The sequence below is a fragment of the Squalius cephalus genome, assembly GCF_949319135.1.
Source record: "Squalius cephalus genome assembly, chromosome: 13".
NCBI lineage: Eukaryota > Metazoa > Chordata > Actinopteri > Cypriniformes > Leuciscidae > Squalius > Squalius cephalus.
The window spans coordinates 23,423,356-23,442,445 of NC_137134.1; the positions used below are offsets into that span (position 1 = coordinate 23,423,356).

A 19,090-nucleotide genomic window follows, 5' to 3' on the forward strand; every position below is an offset into this window, starting at 1 on the left:
TAGCATGTTTCTAGTAAGTTGTTAGCATGTTTAGCACTTGCTGGCACTTTTTTATATGTTATCAGGAGTCCACAAGAGTGTTAAACATGTCACTTCCTGTTGCCAGCAGGTGGCGCTATGACTGTAACTGAATATGAGCATGGTCATGTGTTCAGGACAGAACGCTTATCAAAAGTGTGAAGTTTGGGGCAGATTGGACATTCCATGCCTGAGTTACAGCAACTTCCTGTTTCATGGCGAAACATCAAAATTTGTCAGGCCGCCGAGGGCCCGCCCTTCGACGAAAACTCAAGATCTTCGCAATTTAACGTCGCAAAGGCCTTAAGATTACACTCACCAAATTTGAAGATGATCAGATTAAAACTGTAGGAGGAGTTCGTTAAAGTACGAGGCCTGAAAATGGCAAAAAGTGCACAAAAATCAGAGAGGAAGTTGAAAATGGCTGACTTCCTGTTGTGTTTAGAGCTATGCTCCAAGAGACTTTTTTGTAGGTATTAGGTCATTACACATATGTACCGAATTTCGTACACGTACGTGGAACACAGCGGGAGGCGCACTCTGTTGAACTTTTATAGGTGGCGCTATCGAGCCATTTTGCCCCGCCCAATTCTGAAACCTATATCAGATGTAAATTTTCGCCAGTTCTGACGCGTGTGCAAAGTTTCGTGAGTTTTCGAGCATGTTTAGGCCCTCAAAAATGCAATTAAATGCGGAGAAGAATAATAATAATAATAATAAACAGAGCAATTCCAAGAGGGTCCTCACACCATCGGTGCTCGGGCCCTAATAAACAGAGCAATTCCAAGAGGGTCCTCACACCATCGGTGCTCGGGCCCTAATTATAATATCACTAGCCTAGAGAGCGTAATTAGCGTTTTACTCATTGTAATGGAAATGAAGACTTAACATGCACATACACAAAACATTCAGGGAATTGTTTGCAAAGCTCAACCGTAACATCACCTGGAACATTTCCCACTGAAAATCGAACGGCGCATGACTTGTTGACAGAACTTTAAGTGCAAATGTAAATCTATAAGCTGTAAAGTTCCACCAGCCCAAAAGCACACAGTGTTCCAGTAAGCGGAGGTCATTTCGTTTAAAGTGAAAGACTCGTCCTTGAGAGGTTATGAAGTCGAACGCTGTACCTGCTGAGTTTAGCCTCGTCATTGTGGCTTATAGGCCAATGAATACATAGTGTTCTAATTACGCTTTACTTATGTATTTGAATTATAAATATATAATATACATTTTCTAACCAATTGTATTAGTTTTAACACAAACCTAATGTGATACATATTTGTCAGTCGTACATAAATTAAAGATTTCTGTAATAGTACTAATAAACAATGTGTTTTAAACGCACAATAACCCGGTTCATATATGTATCATCAATAAATCCAATTTGTTTCAATCCCATACATTTGAACTAATCCAATACTGTAAATTGCTTGTTCCACGTCTAGCCATATTTGAACCGTTTACACTTTTTAATAAATGTAATTGTTTTCACAAGGAACATTTATGCTGATTCTAAGCAATTTGAATAAATGCATTTTAAAATATGACTATTTAAATAAAATCAAATAGATGGAAAGTGTATAATAAACTATGGCACGATTTATTTTTGTTGAAAAAAATCTTACCCATTTCAATAATGTGTGACTGATAAATATGTATCACATTAAGTTTATTAGTGCGTTTATGTTAAAAACTGAGTAATCCAAATGGATGGAAATGTTATAGGCAATTCAAATACATAAATCTTAAATTTAAGATCAATGTCTTGAGGCCTAAATATTAAAATTAACAGGATTTAAACGTTATAGACCAGCTGCAGAAATGACTGTTTTTTACTTTCTAATTTTTAAATTCAACATACAATTTCAATTTCTCATTTTTACATCCAAATAGAAATTTTAATAAAATTTCACAATAGAAAAGCCAAGCATATGATAGAAAATGAAGTATGGATCGCTCTGAACGTGCACAATTTGAAGTTATGTCGAAACAATTTTACTAAAATGTCCGATTAATAAATTGAAGAGGTGTTTAAATGGAATTTTTGTAGATACTAAAAAAAAAATTCGTGTGAAAATGTTTTTTGATTAACCAGCTTTGTTGAAACGTATTTTTTTTCTTTGTTAAAACAGTTTTGTCCACATGAACATTGAAGTATAATATTATTTAAAGGGATATTTCACCACTGGAAAGATGAATGTGTGTTTAAATTGGGTCTTTTATGTAGTAGAAATGTGAAATTATTTTAGAAGTTGGTGCCTTCTAGACTGAGAAAAGCCAGAAAATGTATTTTTGGCTCATGTGGATGAAAGACAACAACTCCCAGAATGCACTTGCTTCGCTGCTCTACGAGGCCACTCCCAAGCCACGCCTACCGGTTACAAAGGGCAGTATCGGAAGAAATGATACAACTAGGCTGCTAGTCGACTCGAAACTGAAAAGACGCCGTTTTATCGTGAGATCCCCCTATGGGCGGGTTGAAGACATGCGGAACGAGCTCCTCCTACTGGCTGTAGTCTCTCGCCTCTGGACAAAAAAGCCTCCGATGACGCTAAATGACGATTTTTGTGTCATCTGAGGTTTTTTCCAGACACACAATACAGAAATCTCTCGTCTCAGGGGGACATGAGGGAGGGAAGCACGGTCATTCGAAAATACTACCGGGTTTCTACTGATACAAAGCTTAATGCTAATCGGTGAAGTATCCCTTTAATATTGCAATATGCGTATACGTTAATCACCAGGCCATGGCTCTGACCTCTAAACTTACTATGTTTGTTTCTGGTCTGACATGAAAATGAGTGAACTTATGCATTTCTTCCTCTTTCTTCATCAGGTTGTTAAAGGACATGGTCCCGCGCGTCAGGCAGACGAGAAATTACGAGCGCTTCGAGTAGGATTCTGAGTCTGGACAACTCAACACACATAAACACTCTTGTGGAGATTTTGTGGGAAAACACAACACACACACACATTTTTTTCTTGCCTCAGGGCAAACGCAACCACAAACTCCCCCTGTAAATATGGATTTGAAAGGGAAAACTGACAATTACATATATAAAATGTGTATTATTGCATTGTTCGAGCTGGCAATGAGCCGTGGAGCTGAAACAAGACGACTCCGAATGTGGCAACCAATTTGATATTTAAAACCCAGATTAAATCACATTCAGTTAAACGTCTCTGAAAAGGATTTATGGGTATTCGTAATCGCCTTGGGCTTGGACTTATTTTAGGTATGATTTGCGCAGATTATCAAAACGGAATTTTTTGTTTTTAACATATTCAAACAGTCAGGTTATAGGGAGAGGGAGAGTTTTATCAGGTAAACTTAACATAGATTGTCTTTTTTGATTAGTTTTAAGTATTTATTTGAGCTTGTTTTTAGTCTTGTTTTGAAGACTTAGTTTTTATCTTTAGTAAAACTAAGGTTTGTCAGATCTGTGAAAACCTGTAAAAATTTCACATTCAATGAACTAAATAAATAGACAAAAAATAAACAAGGAATCTTTTTTACTTTTACATTCAAACTTAGATTTCAATCCAATTTCACAATAGAAAAGCCAAACATATGATACAAAAAGAAGTGTAATTCATTCTGAAAGTGCACAAATTGAAGTTATGCCAAAATTGTCAAATTAATAAAATGAAAGAGGTTGTGAAACTACATTTTTGTAGATAATAAAATGGCTCAGAGTTTTTCCGTCATGTTGTTAAAACTTAAAACTTGTTAAAACGTGCCATCTGATCGTCTACATGAACTTATGTGTACTATAACTCAACAAAACAGGGCATTTTCATATCTAATACTTTAATATCTATTGTAACATACTCGTCAATGTCAAAACGTAATACATGAAGAAACTTTCAAGCACTAGTCTACAAATCAACTGCTGTCATTAGAGTAAAAACGTGCCGTTTTTGAAACGCTTCATTTGCTAGAATATTGTTATTTCATCTTTCGCACTCCATTGAAACAGTAAAGTTATGTGCAGTTCAGTTGCTAAAGCTTAATCCAGCCTCGCATTTAGCTTTTGGTGAAACTTGTAATTATTAAATGGCACACAAACGCGTTTAACAATACGTTACTCACAGTAACAAAGCCTTAAAACTTGACCCTTCATGATGTGAACTTAGAAGTTCTGAAGTATTATAGACTGTTTTGCCTTGAAATCTGGCTATTTAAATGTGTATTTGGGACAAGCCAAGTTTCTAAGCATTTTATGTAGCAATTAGCAAATATATCGGAGCTCCGCGGAGCAGATGGACGTAACAGTGCCGTTACAGCCAGTCAGATTAGGTATGTGCTATACAGTGGCAGTTCGTAGTTGGATTGTGGGTGAAAAGCACATTTCTGCTTTAACTTTTGCTTATGGAGAACTGTATGACTTGCAATGTTTTTTCAGGTGTGTAGTCGAATTTACCGCCCTGTTCTTTATTGACATTTTAAATACCTTGTGCCCTCGTCAGAGGTACTAGTCACAAGCACACGCCCCAGCAAAAGGGACTTTTTCCTTCGCACAGTTTCTAAAACCACTTGTAGAAGTGTGCCGGGACTTAAAACAGAGACCCAAAAATAATGAGCCGAGATTGGGGCCATTATTTGGTTTAAGACTGAATTCACATCACTCGAACAAATGCAGGCAAAAGCCGATGTTAATCCACGCCGGGGCGTCGTGGAATCCGAATGTCATATGAAATATGAATGTATATACAACTATGTTGCTGTGGAGTATGTATATTTACACAGAAATGTCTGTTGTCACAGAAAAAAAGTTTATTTGAAAAATAAAGATATATCCTACTGATTCCTCAATCAATGAAAAACAAACGATCAGTTTATTTATTTTTTGAATGTCTTTAAATCTCCCATTCCCCCCCACACACACAAATAATAACAAATAACACAATTTAATAACAGTTTACAAATTAGTCAGATGTGTGAATGCATTTCAGTTTAAAACAAAATAAAAGTGACTACGGTATTATTAACAGCAAAGTAAACTAGAACAATTGTCAAAAAAAAAAAAAAAAAAAATTGGTTCCATTCATAATTTGGGTTTCATTCCAATTTTTTCCAATACACATGCAGGTAAGAATTACTGGCCACGATTTTCAATAAACTAATCTAATATCTTAAAACGTTTGAGACGGTCATTAATATGAAGACCATAGCTACAGCTAAGCTGTACAAACACTTTTGAAACGGTGGCATCCTTCATACTGTAAACCAAATGTTACGACTTTAGTCAACAAGATATATTTGTTTGATTTCGTGATTTTGCGTGATTTTGCGTGTCAACAACCACCAAACGTTTGGCAAAACTATTTTATGCTAAATGCCGACTCTACTTCAGCTATTCAACTACTATTTCGGCTTTTAGCTAGCTAGCATTCCGCCTTCAACGCTTTTTATTTCATAAAAGAAAACAAACCAGAAAGTTCTAGTAACCATCAGAAGGCACATCATGTAACGAGAGGAAACAGACCATCGTTCTTGGCTGAAGACCATCGTTTTACGTACAAACGTGTAGATTTCGACAAAGAGCAGAAACGCAAACGTAAATCTATCGTATAAGTTAGAGTGGAAAACTAGAAGAGACCCATCTATATTTACAAATGTGCAAATGTTTACAGAAATCATACATTGGATAAAAACATCAAATGAGGTTTTTGCTGGCTTTTGCAATTAAACTTTGTTCGCAATGTTTGTCCAGAGTATCGACAATAAAGGGAGTTATGATATGCTTTGCTGTACTATTTTTATATAACGTTAAAGGAGAACTCCGGTCAATTTTAACATTGAGCTCATTTTTTTGTACATTTGGAGTGCTGTCAATACAGAGAACAACGACAAAAATCGGTGTTGCCTACACCGAGTTATTCTATTTTTAAAATTTGCACCCTGTTGACTTCAATAGGGCAAGTAGTAAGCCTGCTTTTTAGCCTCTTAACATCCTTTAAGTGTCATTACAAGTGCACAGAAAATGTGAGTGATTCCTTCCGAGTGAACACGGGTGGATCTGACTGCAGTAGATGTTAGAGATATTAATAAAAACGAAGTTAATTCAGCCAGCGCTCATACCTTTGTTTACATTCTGTTTTCGGTGGAAGGCCATAGTAATCGATTGTCGAGTTCACGCGCATAGGTTTAGTTACCAATGATCACGCGCGTGAACTCGACAATCGATTACTATGGCGTTCCACCGAAAACAGGATGTAAACAAAGGTATGAGCGCTGGCTGAATTAACTTCGTTTTTATTAATATCTCTAACATCTACTGCAGTCAGATCCACCCGTGTTCACTCGGAAGGAATCACTCACATTTTCTGTGCACTTGTAATGACACTTAAAGGATGTTAAAAGGCTAAAAAGCAGGCTTACTACTTGCCCTATTGAAGTCAACAGGGTGCAAATTTTAAAAATAGAATAACTCGGTGTAGGCAACACCGTTTTTTGTCGTAGTTCTCTGTATTGACAGCACTCCAAATGTACAAAAAAATGAGCTCAATGTTAAAATTGACCGGAGTTCTCCTTTAAGTACAATTTAACAGCTTTACGTTTTATAGTTTTTAAAACAAATCTAAATGAACAGAAAAAGATAATTTAGCTCTTTTGCGACAGACTCTGGACAAGCATATGCGCTTACATTTAAATTAGTCTGATAAATAATATTTCCCTCTATAAAGAATTTTCTCTTCTATAAATAGTCACATAAAAATCAACAGGCAGAGATAAAGATCTGTATACAAAATAAATTAAAAAACAAACTTTAAAACAGTTTTACAGTGTGTTGTAATATCTGGTGTCAAATCTTCGCTATAGTGCATTTTCATTCCAAAACACAAATAAGTAATAATTTTGATGTGTTTTTTTTTTCCAGGCAAATTCAAGAATATAGACATTTTAAAATAAAATTAAAAAACAAATAAAAACCTAGGCGGCCAATCTGTTTTTAACACAAGTAAAAAAAAAGAAAAAAAAAAGAAGAGAAACTTATTCTATCCAAGTAATGTACACTTTGCTTTTATACAGATATATTTTTCTTTATACAAATTAAGATAAAATTTTATAGAAATATCTGGGTGTTTACTTTATCCACATATATTTGGGGTAAACTGAGCCACTTTTTGGCATGCAACTCCATAGCAAAAAGTGACCCAATTTAGTCAAACTCAACTAGCTTCCTTAAAGGCACACTATGTAAGTTTTCGCCACTAGAGGTCGTTTATTCAAAACAAAGGCGTGGCTTGATGACACCTCGATTTGGCGGAATCATCTTCATGGATTTATTAACGTTACGAGGCCGCTGGAGCGACTGCTAATGAGAGACGAGCGCGACACACGGCTCGAGAGCAGTGGAGCTTTTATTATGCAGTGAGCTAGGTCGATATTAGGCATGGTAAACATGGTAATCGCGGTAAATCAAGAAAACGAGATAAGACTAACGGTGTTGAGCTGTATAACAATGATTAGTTTTCTGTCGATGAATGTATCCAAACAGTTGCTCACCTGTCTAATAAAACACATAATATATTAAAGCATCTTTGGTGTTTCTATGGTTTCTACAAAATAAAAGCGGAAGTCGAGGGTAACGCGGGTATGATGTCATTGATAGGCGACGCACGGACACGGTTCTTGTCCTGGTTAAAACTGCTTATTTCTCTGGATTTAAACATTCTTGGAAACATTTGGGATAACTTAAGTACACAAATCAACAAAATATATAACATTGTTCTAGTGGTTTTTGGATATTTTGATCCAAAAATCTTACATAGTGTGCCTTTAACAGTTAGTTCGGTCAATAGGTTTGTGTTGTAATTTATACTGGCTGGTTTGCGATGTGTGTGTGTCACTAAAATATCTTACCTGGCAGTTCTCTGGTGCAGTACTGCGATATTTACCGTGGATAGTGACCAACACGGGAAACTCCCAGTGTTAGCATGTGCTGTTACAAGTTGCCGTTTGCATCACAGGAAATAAACTACCATGCAGAATATAGCGGTACGTCTCAGCGCCTGTTATTTACATGTGAACACGTCATTTCACAGAGCCAGTAAGTGGAGTGTCCGTTACAGTGTTAAACTGGGGGAGTTTCTTCACGAAGTCCGCTTCCCCATGACTTTAAAACAACAACCGTACTCGCAACACACAAACACACGCGCACACACACTGCAAGTGTCAGTCTTCAAAAGAGTGAAGTTCGGTCAAAGAGTCAGTTGTCAGACTAGGAAACTTGGTCCAATGATGAAAGTCAGTTTTTCAGAGAGAGAAGAAAAACAGAACGTAAAAGAAAAACAGCAGAACGATAAACCGGAGTATTAAGTGTCACTACAGTGTTTCCTCCATGCCTGCAGGTGGCAGTGTAGAGTTCTGATTCCCTGCACTCCGCTTCAAGTATGTCAGGCAGAAACTTGTTCAAGTTCGCGCAAAAAATAAATCCAGCTAAACAAACAAAAAAAGGGTTTCTCCTCTCTCCATCCGTCATTTCGGCAAGATCGCTTTTCTTAGCCGAGAGCTGCCGCACTCCAGCGTTTCACTTCCAGACGTCTCCGTTCGCTCGTGTATAGGAATGAAACAAAGAGTTGAATTACTCCGATTTCTTTATTCGCATCACCGCACATTAAAACACTGGCACTGTCCGCATTGCACTATGTAACAGTCCGGTCCTGTCCAGTACGGCGGGTTTCGAACACCGCCTGGTTGGTCGTACGGGGTTGCCGAAGTGTGTGTGTTATAAGCAGTCCTTGCACAGCGCCACCTGGCCTTTCATGTAGTCTCTGCAGGGACAGATGCGCGTGAGGGACTGATGAGCCCCGGCGCAGCTGAACAGCAGCAAGTCGGACTGGAACACGCAATGCCGCGCTGATTCACTGTAGGCGGGGACTACGATGTCACTGGCGGACTCCACCGTCTTACACTCCACACCATACCTGCCAGCAAGAAATGGAGAGAGAGAACGTTTGAAGATGTGAAACGCCAATAAGTACAGTACCATGGTTTTTAGACAGACGCCATGGTAACGGCGTGGTGTTTTAGACGTGCAGTAAGATTACTCCATGTTTTATTTGGACATTGTATGCGGCAATACCATGTTTTTATGTGCCATAGTAATAACATAGTGCTATTTGAAGGTCTTACAGAACCATGATATTATTTTTTTATTAATGCGAAATAAATAAAAATAGAATAAAAATATGTATATCATATTTATAATTAAACATGAAAATATTCATAATTTAAATATAAAATAAATATGTATATTAAGAACATTAAAATACATATTTAAAATATAAAAAATATTCATGGAAAATTAAGGAAAACAAAGTAAATATGCATCTAATAATAATAATTATATATATAATTATATATATGGAAAATAAAATTTGCATCTAATACATAATATTTATAATTAAATATAAATATATTTAAAATGTTAACATTATAAATATTGATGATTTAATAAAAATATTTAAAATATGTAAATCACATTCATGATAAATTAAAGCAAACTAAATTAAAATAACTATCCAATAAATAATATTTATATTTAAATATTAAAATATAATAAATATTTGAATGTATTATAAAACATATATTAACAAAATAAAATAAATAAATAATAATAATAATAATAATAATAATAATAATAATACTACTACATATATTATATATATATATATATATATACACACATATGTGTGTGCGCGTAAATATAAATATCTACATTCTTATGAAATATATATTTAAATAAATTTCCATTATAAAATAATAAAATTAAAATAAATTCTGTGCATTAAAACAATTATAATCATGCACATTAATTTAAAAAATAAGAAAAATATAGTAATATGCACAGGATTAAATAATATAAAATTCCTTTCCAGGAATTAAATGAATATTCAAAAGAAATATGAGGTTTTTATAATGACACCCAAGTTGTTTAGAAAAAGAGTCAAAATCTGATGCAAATTCTTAGCAAATCCCACAAACCTCAGCGGGAGCAAATAAACGGACTCTGAATTGTAATCGTAAAGCAGACAGTCGATAAAAGCCCTGTGAAATGCAACACTGCCCTCTGCTGTCTGGATGGAGAACTACGGTGTGTGTGTGTGTGTGTGTGTACCTGGCCAGATCCTTGTCTTTATTGAGATGCTGGAAGAAGGAGGGCTCACAGATCAGCTGCTCTTCCTGACACATCTGTTTGCAGGATTTCCCTGCCGGAGCCAGCTTCACCTGCAAGGTGCTCAGAGGAGGCCACATCACCTGACCGTGACAGAAGTCCTGCACACAGACACCGATCGAGCGTGCGTTCTTTACACCACAGTCACAGGCATGTCAAGTCTAATGTAATCCTGTGTGTTTTCAGATGAAGTGGAGCAGATCACACTCTCACGCGAACACACACACACACACCTTATATTTCCACTAAGATTCAGTCAAAGATACCTGGTTCTCGATGAAAGCGTTGACGCGCTGTAACATCCCCTCACAGGTGAACTCGTACGGCAGATACGGCTCGATCTGAAGAAAAACAGCAGATGTAATGTGTTGGCATTATACAGAAGTGAGCTAAATATGACATAACTGACATTTCTGATCTCATGAACAGTAGAAATGATTAACAAATAAAGTGAAATGTGCTTAAAAAAATACTACGATATGTCCTAATTTAGGTAGCTAAATAAAACTATGTACTATATACTATAGACTATAGCTAAGTCTGTGTAGTGTGTATACATTTGTAACCTGGCCATAGTTAAGGGACAAATTTGCTGGAAAACTCAATTGATGTGGAAATGGCTCATGGATGAAGTAAATAATATTTTTTATTCAACAAATTCAAAGTATTTAGAAATAGGGTGTAGTCTGAAATTATCATAATTAGCTTTACGTGATTTTTTTTTTAAATGATTAATACAATATATTAATATAGAATTTATTATTAATGTAAAAAAAAATATTCCTATTATAATGCATTATATTATATAAGATAATATGTAAAAGATTATATTATTATAATTATATTAAAAATAATTTATTATTCGTACTGTAAAACAAAATATTAAAATATTGATATACTTATAAGGAATATAATAAACATTATTATTTTCATTTATTATATTATATTATATTATATTATATTCCCGTTCATTTCTAGTACTGAAACATTTCAATATTAATACATATCTTGTTATTCAATGCAAAACAAAAGTAATATATTGACATTATATTTATATTCCTTATATTTATAATAAACAATTTTTTTAGATATTACAATATATTATATAAATTATTTATATTAACATATGTAAAACACTATTAAACAATAATACAATAATATCAAAATAATTTATTATTTGTAATCTAAAACAAAATATTAAAATATTGATATACATATTCCTTATATTTTTAATAAACAATATGCTTTTATATTATATTATTCACGTTCACTTCTGAGGACTGAAACAAAATTAATATATTGATATTATATATTTATATTTTTTTATTTCTCTATATTGTTATTATTACTATTATTATAATGCATTATTTATATTACAGAAATATATTCAATTATTATTATATTAACACATAATTTATTATTCACAATTCACAAAGTATTAATATATTGATATTATGCTTGTATTCCTTAAATTTATAATACAAATTTTATTATATTCACATTCACTTCTTGAGGACTGAAGCATGTTAAGCCTATATTATATTATTATTTCAATATTAATGCTTAATTTATTATTCATAATGTAATAGTAATCGACAATTTTTTATATTATATTATATTATATTATATTATATTATATTATATTATATTATATTCAAGTTCACTTGTAAGGACTAAAACATGTATTTTATGTGATGTTTAATATGTAAATTTAGCTCAAGCCGAAATTTAAATTTCGGTAAGAATAAGCTCTTATCTGGGACCGTTTGTACATTTTTAGACATAAAGAATATCCGAAAGTGCATGTGTGGATGTACCTTCTGACTGAGGATCGCTTTAATGGCGTTCTCCACCTCTGCAGGATCATCTATGTTGACGGTCCAGACGTGCGGCCGTCCGATGTACACCTCAGCATAGGGGTGCTGGGAGGTCAGCTGGGGGTCAAAGGTCAAACGGACGTCAAACACGACCGATGGCGAACAGCAAAAATGAGAAATGAAGAAGAATGAAGTACCTCTCTGAGCGTGGGTTTGCCCTTGAAGAAATCGGTGTTTTTGCTGCTTTTAGACGGGTCGAACCTTGGGTTCAGGAAAGCGCAGCCATTGGCTATGGCCTCCAGAGGGGCGGGGCCTTCGTACGGAAAAGAAAGCCCGACAAAAAGCTGGAGAAGAAACAGAAGTCTAGTCATTTAAAACATTGTTATATTACATAATAAATATTACATAAAGTAACAAAGAATTCACTTTGACTTCTGAAGACTGAAACGTGCAATTCATGTGTTGTTTAATGTCAATATACAATTAATACAATAAAAAATAATATTCATAAAGTAAAAAATATATAAATATATTGATATTGTATTTTTATTATGTAACAAAAAATTCACTTCTTAGGACTGAAAAATGTAATTAATGAGATGTTTAACACACAAATGTATCTCAAACCTATATTAAATTATCATATTATTAATATAAAATTAAGAAAATCATTACCAATAATATATATACAGTATATATATATATATATATATATATATATATATATATACACACACACACACATATATATACACATATATATACATACACACACATATATGTTATAGTTAAAATTACTAATTACTATCAATAAAAATAAAAATAAAATTACCAATTACTATTAATTAGTTATTAAATTGTCATATAATGAAAATTAATAATAATAATAATAAGTCCAAGCTTATATTAAATTACTATTATTATTATTATTATTATTATCATATTAATATACAATTTAATTAATAACGTAAAAATACTTTAATATATTGATATTGCATTATATATAAATATACTGATATAGTATTATTATTATTAGATTAATATACAATTATTTATAATGTAAAATATATATATAAATATATTGATATTGTATTATATATAAATATACTGATATAGTATAATTATTAATAGATTAATATACCTTTCATTATATTATATATAAATATACTGATATAGTATAATTATTAATATATTAATATACCATTAATTATAATATAAAAAAATATCTAAATATATTGATATTGTATTTATATTCAACAAAGAATTCACTTCCACTTCTGAGGACTGAAACATGATGTTGAATATGTAAACGCAGTCCTATATTAAACTATTATTATATTATTAATATAGAATGTATTCATTATGTAAAACGTAAAACTTACGCATATACATCCTTTTTCTGTTCAAACGATTTAACATTCATGTTCGTGTGAACATTCTTTTGATACCTAAATTTAACATCGACTTGTTTGAATCCATAAGCGTAAATATGAGCGATAATAATATTGATGCTAGATTAGAAAACACCACTAACAAACACATTTACTCACTCTTGAAGATGAAAATGTGTTTATGTGGTATTTGCGGTGAAATTCGAGCCTGACCGAATGAAAGCTGCTTGGTTTTCTCATCTCAGCATGAGCAGGGCTGTTTTTGGACAGAGGGAATTCTGGGACTTCTGAGACACTTTAAACAAGCTCGACGAGGGAAACATCAGACGAACCATCCGGTGATGGAAACTTGACAGCTGATTCCCAGAGCCGACGAGGGCAAAGCAAATCTCCCAGCAATAAACTCTCATTTGAACAGTCGCTTTAAAACGCATTATAACCTGAAAACGCCAGCTGTGATAAAGCCAACAGTGAGAACAGGAATCTTGCCTTCTCTTTGATACACAATCCCTGTGTAATAGTGCTGTGTCCAGCTAGATGACTTAAGCAAATGTTCCCATGCGGCGAGCAGAGGCGGCGCGGCCCATCCAGACTTACACAATAATGTGTGTGTGGAAGTGTGGCACTTCACCGGACACACAATGGCGGATCTGTGCTGCTTCACACACTCGTGTTGACCGATCAAATTAACCCCTGATGCACCATTCATGCAAGCATTTCGTTTATGAATGTTAGTTTAACCTCATTTACTTCATAAAACAGCTTTAAAGGACTGGAAATATTTTGTTTTACTTCTAAAATTAAACAAAAATAGCATTAAATATATAAAATAATAATATTGTACTTTCAATATGAATAAAACACAAATTATATCAAATATTATTTTAATTATTTAATACAACATTGTAATTATTTATTTGTAATATAAAATTATATATATTATTAATTTGCTGTGATCATCAATATTACTAAGAATAACAAAGTAATATATATATATATATATATATATATATATATATATATATATATATATATATATATATTTTTTTTTTATTATTATTATTATTATTATTATAATAAATATAACAATAAATATTTACAAAAATATTATATATATATATATATATATATATATATATATATATATATATATATATAAATAATATTTTTGTAAATATTTATAAAAATTATATGCATTGGAACATTATTAACTACTTTTTTATTAAAGTGATATTTAATTGTTATCTAATCAATAATAATAATAATAATAATAAATAACAACATCATTAATAAAAACTAAATATATAAAATATGAAGTTTAATATTATAAATAAAACACTAATTCTACAAATAAAAATACTAATTATGAGAAATACAGTTAGTCTTTAGTATTCATAATTATCTATTTGAAAAAAGAAAATTAAATATATACTAATGTAATGTAAAATAATAATATATGATTTTACTATTAAAATTATAAATAATAATAACAACAAGAAAATAACATTAATAAAAAGCAATACATATATAAAATATGAAGTTTAATATTACTATTAATATCAACAAAACTTATATTTTTTATAATTACAAAATACAAAACATAAAAAATAATATTTTATAATTATTTATATGTATTATAAATGAATAACTTGTATTTTATTATTAAATAGCTATTTAATAAAAAATATTGATAATAATAATACAAGTAACAATAATAATAAAAAGTAACATAATATTTTTTAACGTATATTTAATGTTAAATATAATAATTAATAATATTAAAACACTAATTATGGATATATCATTACTATTATATGTATCACAAAATACTCATTACATATTTTATTAAACTGTTATAGAATCAAAATAACAATTATGATATAATATTAACAATATATATCATTGTTATTTATAATTTTGATTATATAAAATTAATAAATGATTATTATAATTATTATTATTATTATTATTATTATGTATAAAAAAGGTATTGAAGTTTTCTGTTGTTGAACTTCTATAGTTTACCAACAGGAGGCAGCAGAGAGTCATTAAAAAAAACATGCTGAAAGTCTAATATGGCTGAAACCGAGCCAGAGAAAGATCGAGACAGAAACGAGTCTTCTTTATCGTGTGTGGTAAAGCAGATTCCAGCGATTATTTGCATGTCTGAGGAACTCCCGGGTTATTTTGTTTATATGTAAATTAGTCGCACCACTGACGAGTTCCCTCTCTCTGTTCACTGGATGTAAATGAAGCAGCCTCGCTCTCTTTGGCACTTTAACATGAAGCTGAAACAACAGGAAAGTTAAAAGTGGAGATCAAAGCGAGGAAAAGGGCTGAGGCCGGAGGAAAATAAGCCGAGAGACACTTCAGAGAAACAGCAGTGTGAGCACGTCCTCTCTTGTGGTTGATCTCTAAGTGTGGCACTGGCCACGCAGTGATGAACGCCTGTGCAAGCGCACTGAAGCCTACAGTACATACTTCAGTTTCAAGCATAGCTGAGTTGGGTTTGAACATAAAAATATGCTACTTGAGTTACACAAACTGAGCTTAAAACTCAAGGTCAGAATAAACGATTGTAGATGCCATATACTTTCTAGTTTGTTCGTTCAAACCTTGGTCTCGCGCAGGAGGAATTGGAGGTCGCGTCCGCTGAGGATGCCGTGGTTCTTCACGTAAGCCGGCAGGTGGACCGTACTAGTGCCGTGGACCGTGCCGTGCACTTCCATGTACGAATGAATGATGTCCAGGTATTTCTTTTTATCCTAAAACACAAATAAAGACAAAAATAATAGACACTGGTAGATCAAATGGAATTAAAATGGTCTTGTGATTAAAATCACACTCTGAATGATGTAAGCAAGATCGTGTGGGCGTGGCTAAACATTTTTTGGACTATATATATATATATATATATATATATATATATATATATATATATATATATAGTCCAAAAATGTTTAGCCACGCCCACACTAAACTATTTTATATATATAGATATATACATATATACACACATACACAACATATCTATATACGTTTTTTTATATCTATATATGGTTCAATCTTTTTTGAAGCCATGAAATAAAAGATTTCTGCAGGGATGTCATTTACCAATTTATTCTGTCACCAGATACTCTGATTTGACTGACTGAAGCAATCAAAAAAGACCCCAGGAAGCTTAAAAAAAACACACACACACCGATTTTTCTTTTTTTTTAGCTCAGTGTGAACTTTTTTTCAGTTGAGCAGGAGTGCAAAAGCAGACAGGAACAGTCAAACAGGACTCTAGGGGGAAAACCATGAGATGAAGAGGAGAAAATGAAGCTTTTTCTTTACTAACGCTCAAAGAATACAAAGAAGCCCACTTCCTGTCAGAGGGTGGAAACAGAAACACAGCCGATGGGTGGGTGTGTGGGTGTGTGGGTGGGTGTGTGGGTGTGTGGGTGGGTGGGTGGGTGTGTGTGTGTGTGTGTGTGTGTGTGTGGTCACAAGGTCACAGGAACCAAATGAGAATGAAAACACAACTAACAAAATATTACTCAAATATTAATCATAAAATAAATAAAAAATAAATTAATATATATATATATATATATATATATATATATATATATATATATATATATATATATAACTACTAATAAGATTTAATTAATTACAAATGTAATATTTAAAAAAAAAATTTAAAAAAATCAATAACATGAATAATCTGTATTTTTTATATTTTTTAGTCTCACAATGTTTAGCTGGGTTCACGTCTGAGTTATCAGAACACACACTACCAAACAGAATATCAATGATCTCCTTGTTTAATCATCAATTAGTTCCTTGTTTCATCGACTAACACACGCGCGATGATAAGACTATAGGAGCTTGAGTAGGGAATGCCAACGCAGCATGCAAACACTGACACAAAGAGATCGGGAACTACAAAGCGTAAAAATGTGCATTGTTCGGATGTTTAATTCATGCAGCGCACTTGAGTTTTCATCTCAAATGTAAGGCGTCGCATACTTAAAGAACATCTGTGTTCGAGATAGAAAATATACGCACAATAGATGCATTACATGTGAACTTGTGCTAATAATGCGATGAATGTATTTGTGTGTGTGTGAAGACACAGCCAGGACTTTATTTGCATTTCAAAAGCCTATACACATATCCTCTGATCTCTAGACGACACACACACACCAGATTCCCTGATTCAGGGTCTATGCTCAAGTTTGTTTCCATGGAAACCAGTACTTCAGAGGCTGTGCAATAGCAGGAGTCTTTCTCTCTTTCTCTCGCTGGGTGAAGGACGGCATCAGTAATATCACATGAGGTTAAATGCGAATCCGTTCTCTTATTTTTTTTTTTTGAGACTGTACCTTTAAGATATGTAAATGAGCACTGTTGCAATTAACTAATGTCTGTGTATTGGCAAACTTTCGGTTCATGTCCACGAGAGAAAGAAAAAAAACTTGTGATCAGTAATATGACTCTCTTCATTACACACTGCCAAATATGCAAAAACTTTCCCTGAGCTTAAATGCAAATTCGTCATTAGATATGCTTCCATTCAAAGCTGCGGATGTAACTTAAGCGCCAATTTGTAAAATCACATGAAACATTTGCGAATAAAGCACCGTTTCCATCCCACGTGTCCAAGAGAACAAAAATCAAGGCACTTCCTGTGAAATTGGTGCAAAATATCTTGAAGGACATAGTAGAAATGGATTGAGAATTCATAAAAAGGTCCTTTCTGGAAGGAAGTGTGTGGGATTAGATGTCCAGAACTGTGTGCGCGTACGGAGGGATTTGTTTTTCATGTGCGCTCTGTCTCTCTCATCACGTGGGCCGTTTCGGATCCAGATGCCTTAACACGGAGCCGGCCGTGACCTTGCAGTGGGGAAACGCTGAAGTCATCGGAGTCGAATTGAAAACACTTTTTCTGGCGCGCAAAGTCGGAAAATGTGGCAAACCAATCTAGCATATAAACACAACATGGTTTCACATGTAAACAGCCAAAAAACGCTGGACGTGACTGTTGTTTGACCAGAACCCACCTTCCAGAAGTTGTCCACCTTGCCATAAACCAGCGACTGGTTTTGTCTCTTGATGTCGTCGATGTGCTTGACGTCACTGGCGTTCAGGTGCTGTTCCACCACGAAGCCCAGGAAGCTGTTATCTGGAGTGTGAGCTGTGGGGTAAACAGAACAACCAATCAGAGATCAACCCAATCAATATTAACTTGAAGAGTTAGTTCACCCAAAAATTCGGTCATCATTTACTTGACCTCAAGTTGTTCCAAACCTGTACGAGTTTCTTTCTTCTGTTGAACACAAAAGAAGATATTTTGAAGAATGGCTAGCATCAACTGTCTTGGTTACCACCATTCTTCAAAATATCTTCTTTTGTGTTCAACAGAAGAAAGAAACTCATAAACCCATTTAGGATAATACAAGTACTTTATCCCTTGCATGTTAAATATCTAGTTCAGTCATGAACCTCTAGAGGGCGCAGTCTGAGAGGTCCTTGACAATCTGCAAGCAATCACATCATTACCGTATGGCACAAGCTGATTGGCCTTTGCTGATCCTACAGCCAATGAGAAAACCAGTAGGTTTGAGAGGTGGCGCCCGGACAAATTTCGCGAGAATCGCGACTTGCTTCACGGCACGGCGTCATATAC

General features: G+C 33.4%; 2 protein-coding genes across 4 annotated transcripts in view; one reads left to right on the forward strand and one right to left on the reverse strand.

Annotated features, from left to right (window-relative positions):
* Nucleotides 1–4,843, forward strand: part of tmem163b (transmembrane protein 163b) — a 43,885-nt gene extending 39,042 nt beyond the window's left edge. For both annotated transcript variants that reach the window (XM_079889555.1, XM_079889554.1), the window contains exon 8: nucleotides 2,858–4,843. In XM_079889555.1, coding sequence (XP_079745681.1) covers nucleotides 2,858–2,918 — 61 coding nt within the window. In that variant the 3' untranslated portion in view covers nucleotides 2,919–4,843. The remainder of the gene's footprint in view (nucleotides 1–2,857) is intronic.
* A 2,064-nt stretch (nucleotides 4,844–6,907) lies between these two features.
* mgat5 (alpha-1,6-mannosylglycoprotein 6-beta-N-acetylglucosaminyltransferase) overlaps nucleotides 6,908–19,090 on the reverse strand; it is a 62,788-nt gene continuing 50,605 nt past the window's right edge. For both annotated transcript variants that reach the window (XM_079889548.1, XM_079889549.1), the window contains 7 exons: nucleotides 18,465–18,598; nucleotides 16,029–16,178; nucleotides 12,220–12,366; nucleotides 12,023–12,139; nucleotides 10,472–10,546; nucleotides 10,149–10,306; nucleotides 6,908–8,955 (listed from right to left, as the gene is read on the reverse strand). In XM_079889548.1, the coding sequence (XP_079745674.1) occupies nucleotides 8,757–8,955; nucleotides 10,149–10,306; nucleotides 10,472–10,546; nucleotides 12,023–12,139; nucleotides 12,220–12,366; nucleotides 16,029–16,178; nucleotides 18,465–18,598 (980 nt within the window). In that variant the 3' untranslated portion in view covers nucleotides 6,908–8,756. The remainder of the gene's footprint in view (nucleotides 8,956–10,148; nucleotides 10,307–10,471; nucleotides 10,547–12,022; nucleotides 12,140–12,219; nucleotides 12,367–16,028; nucleotides 16,179–18,464; nucleotides 18,599–19,090) is intronic.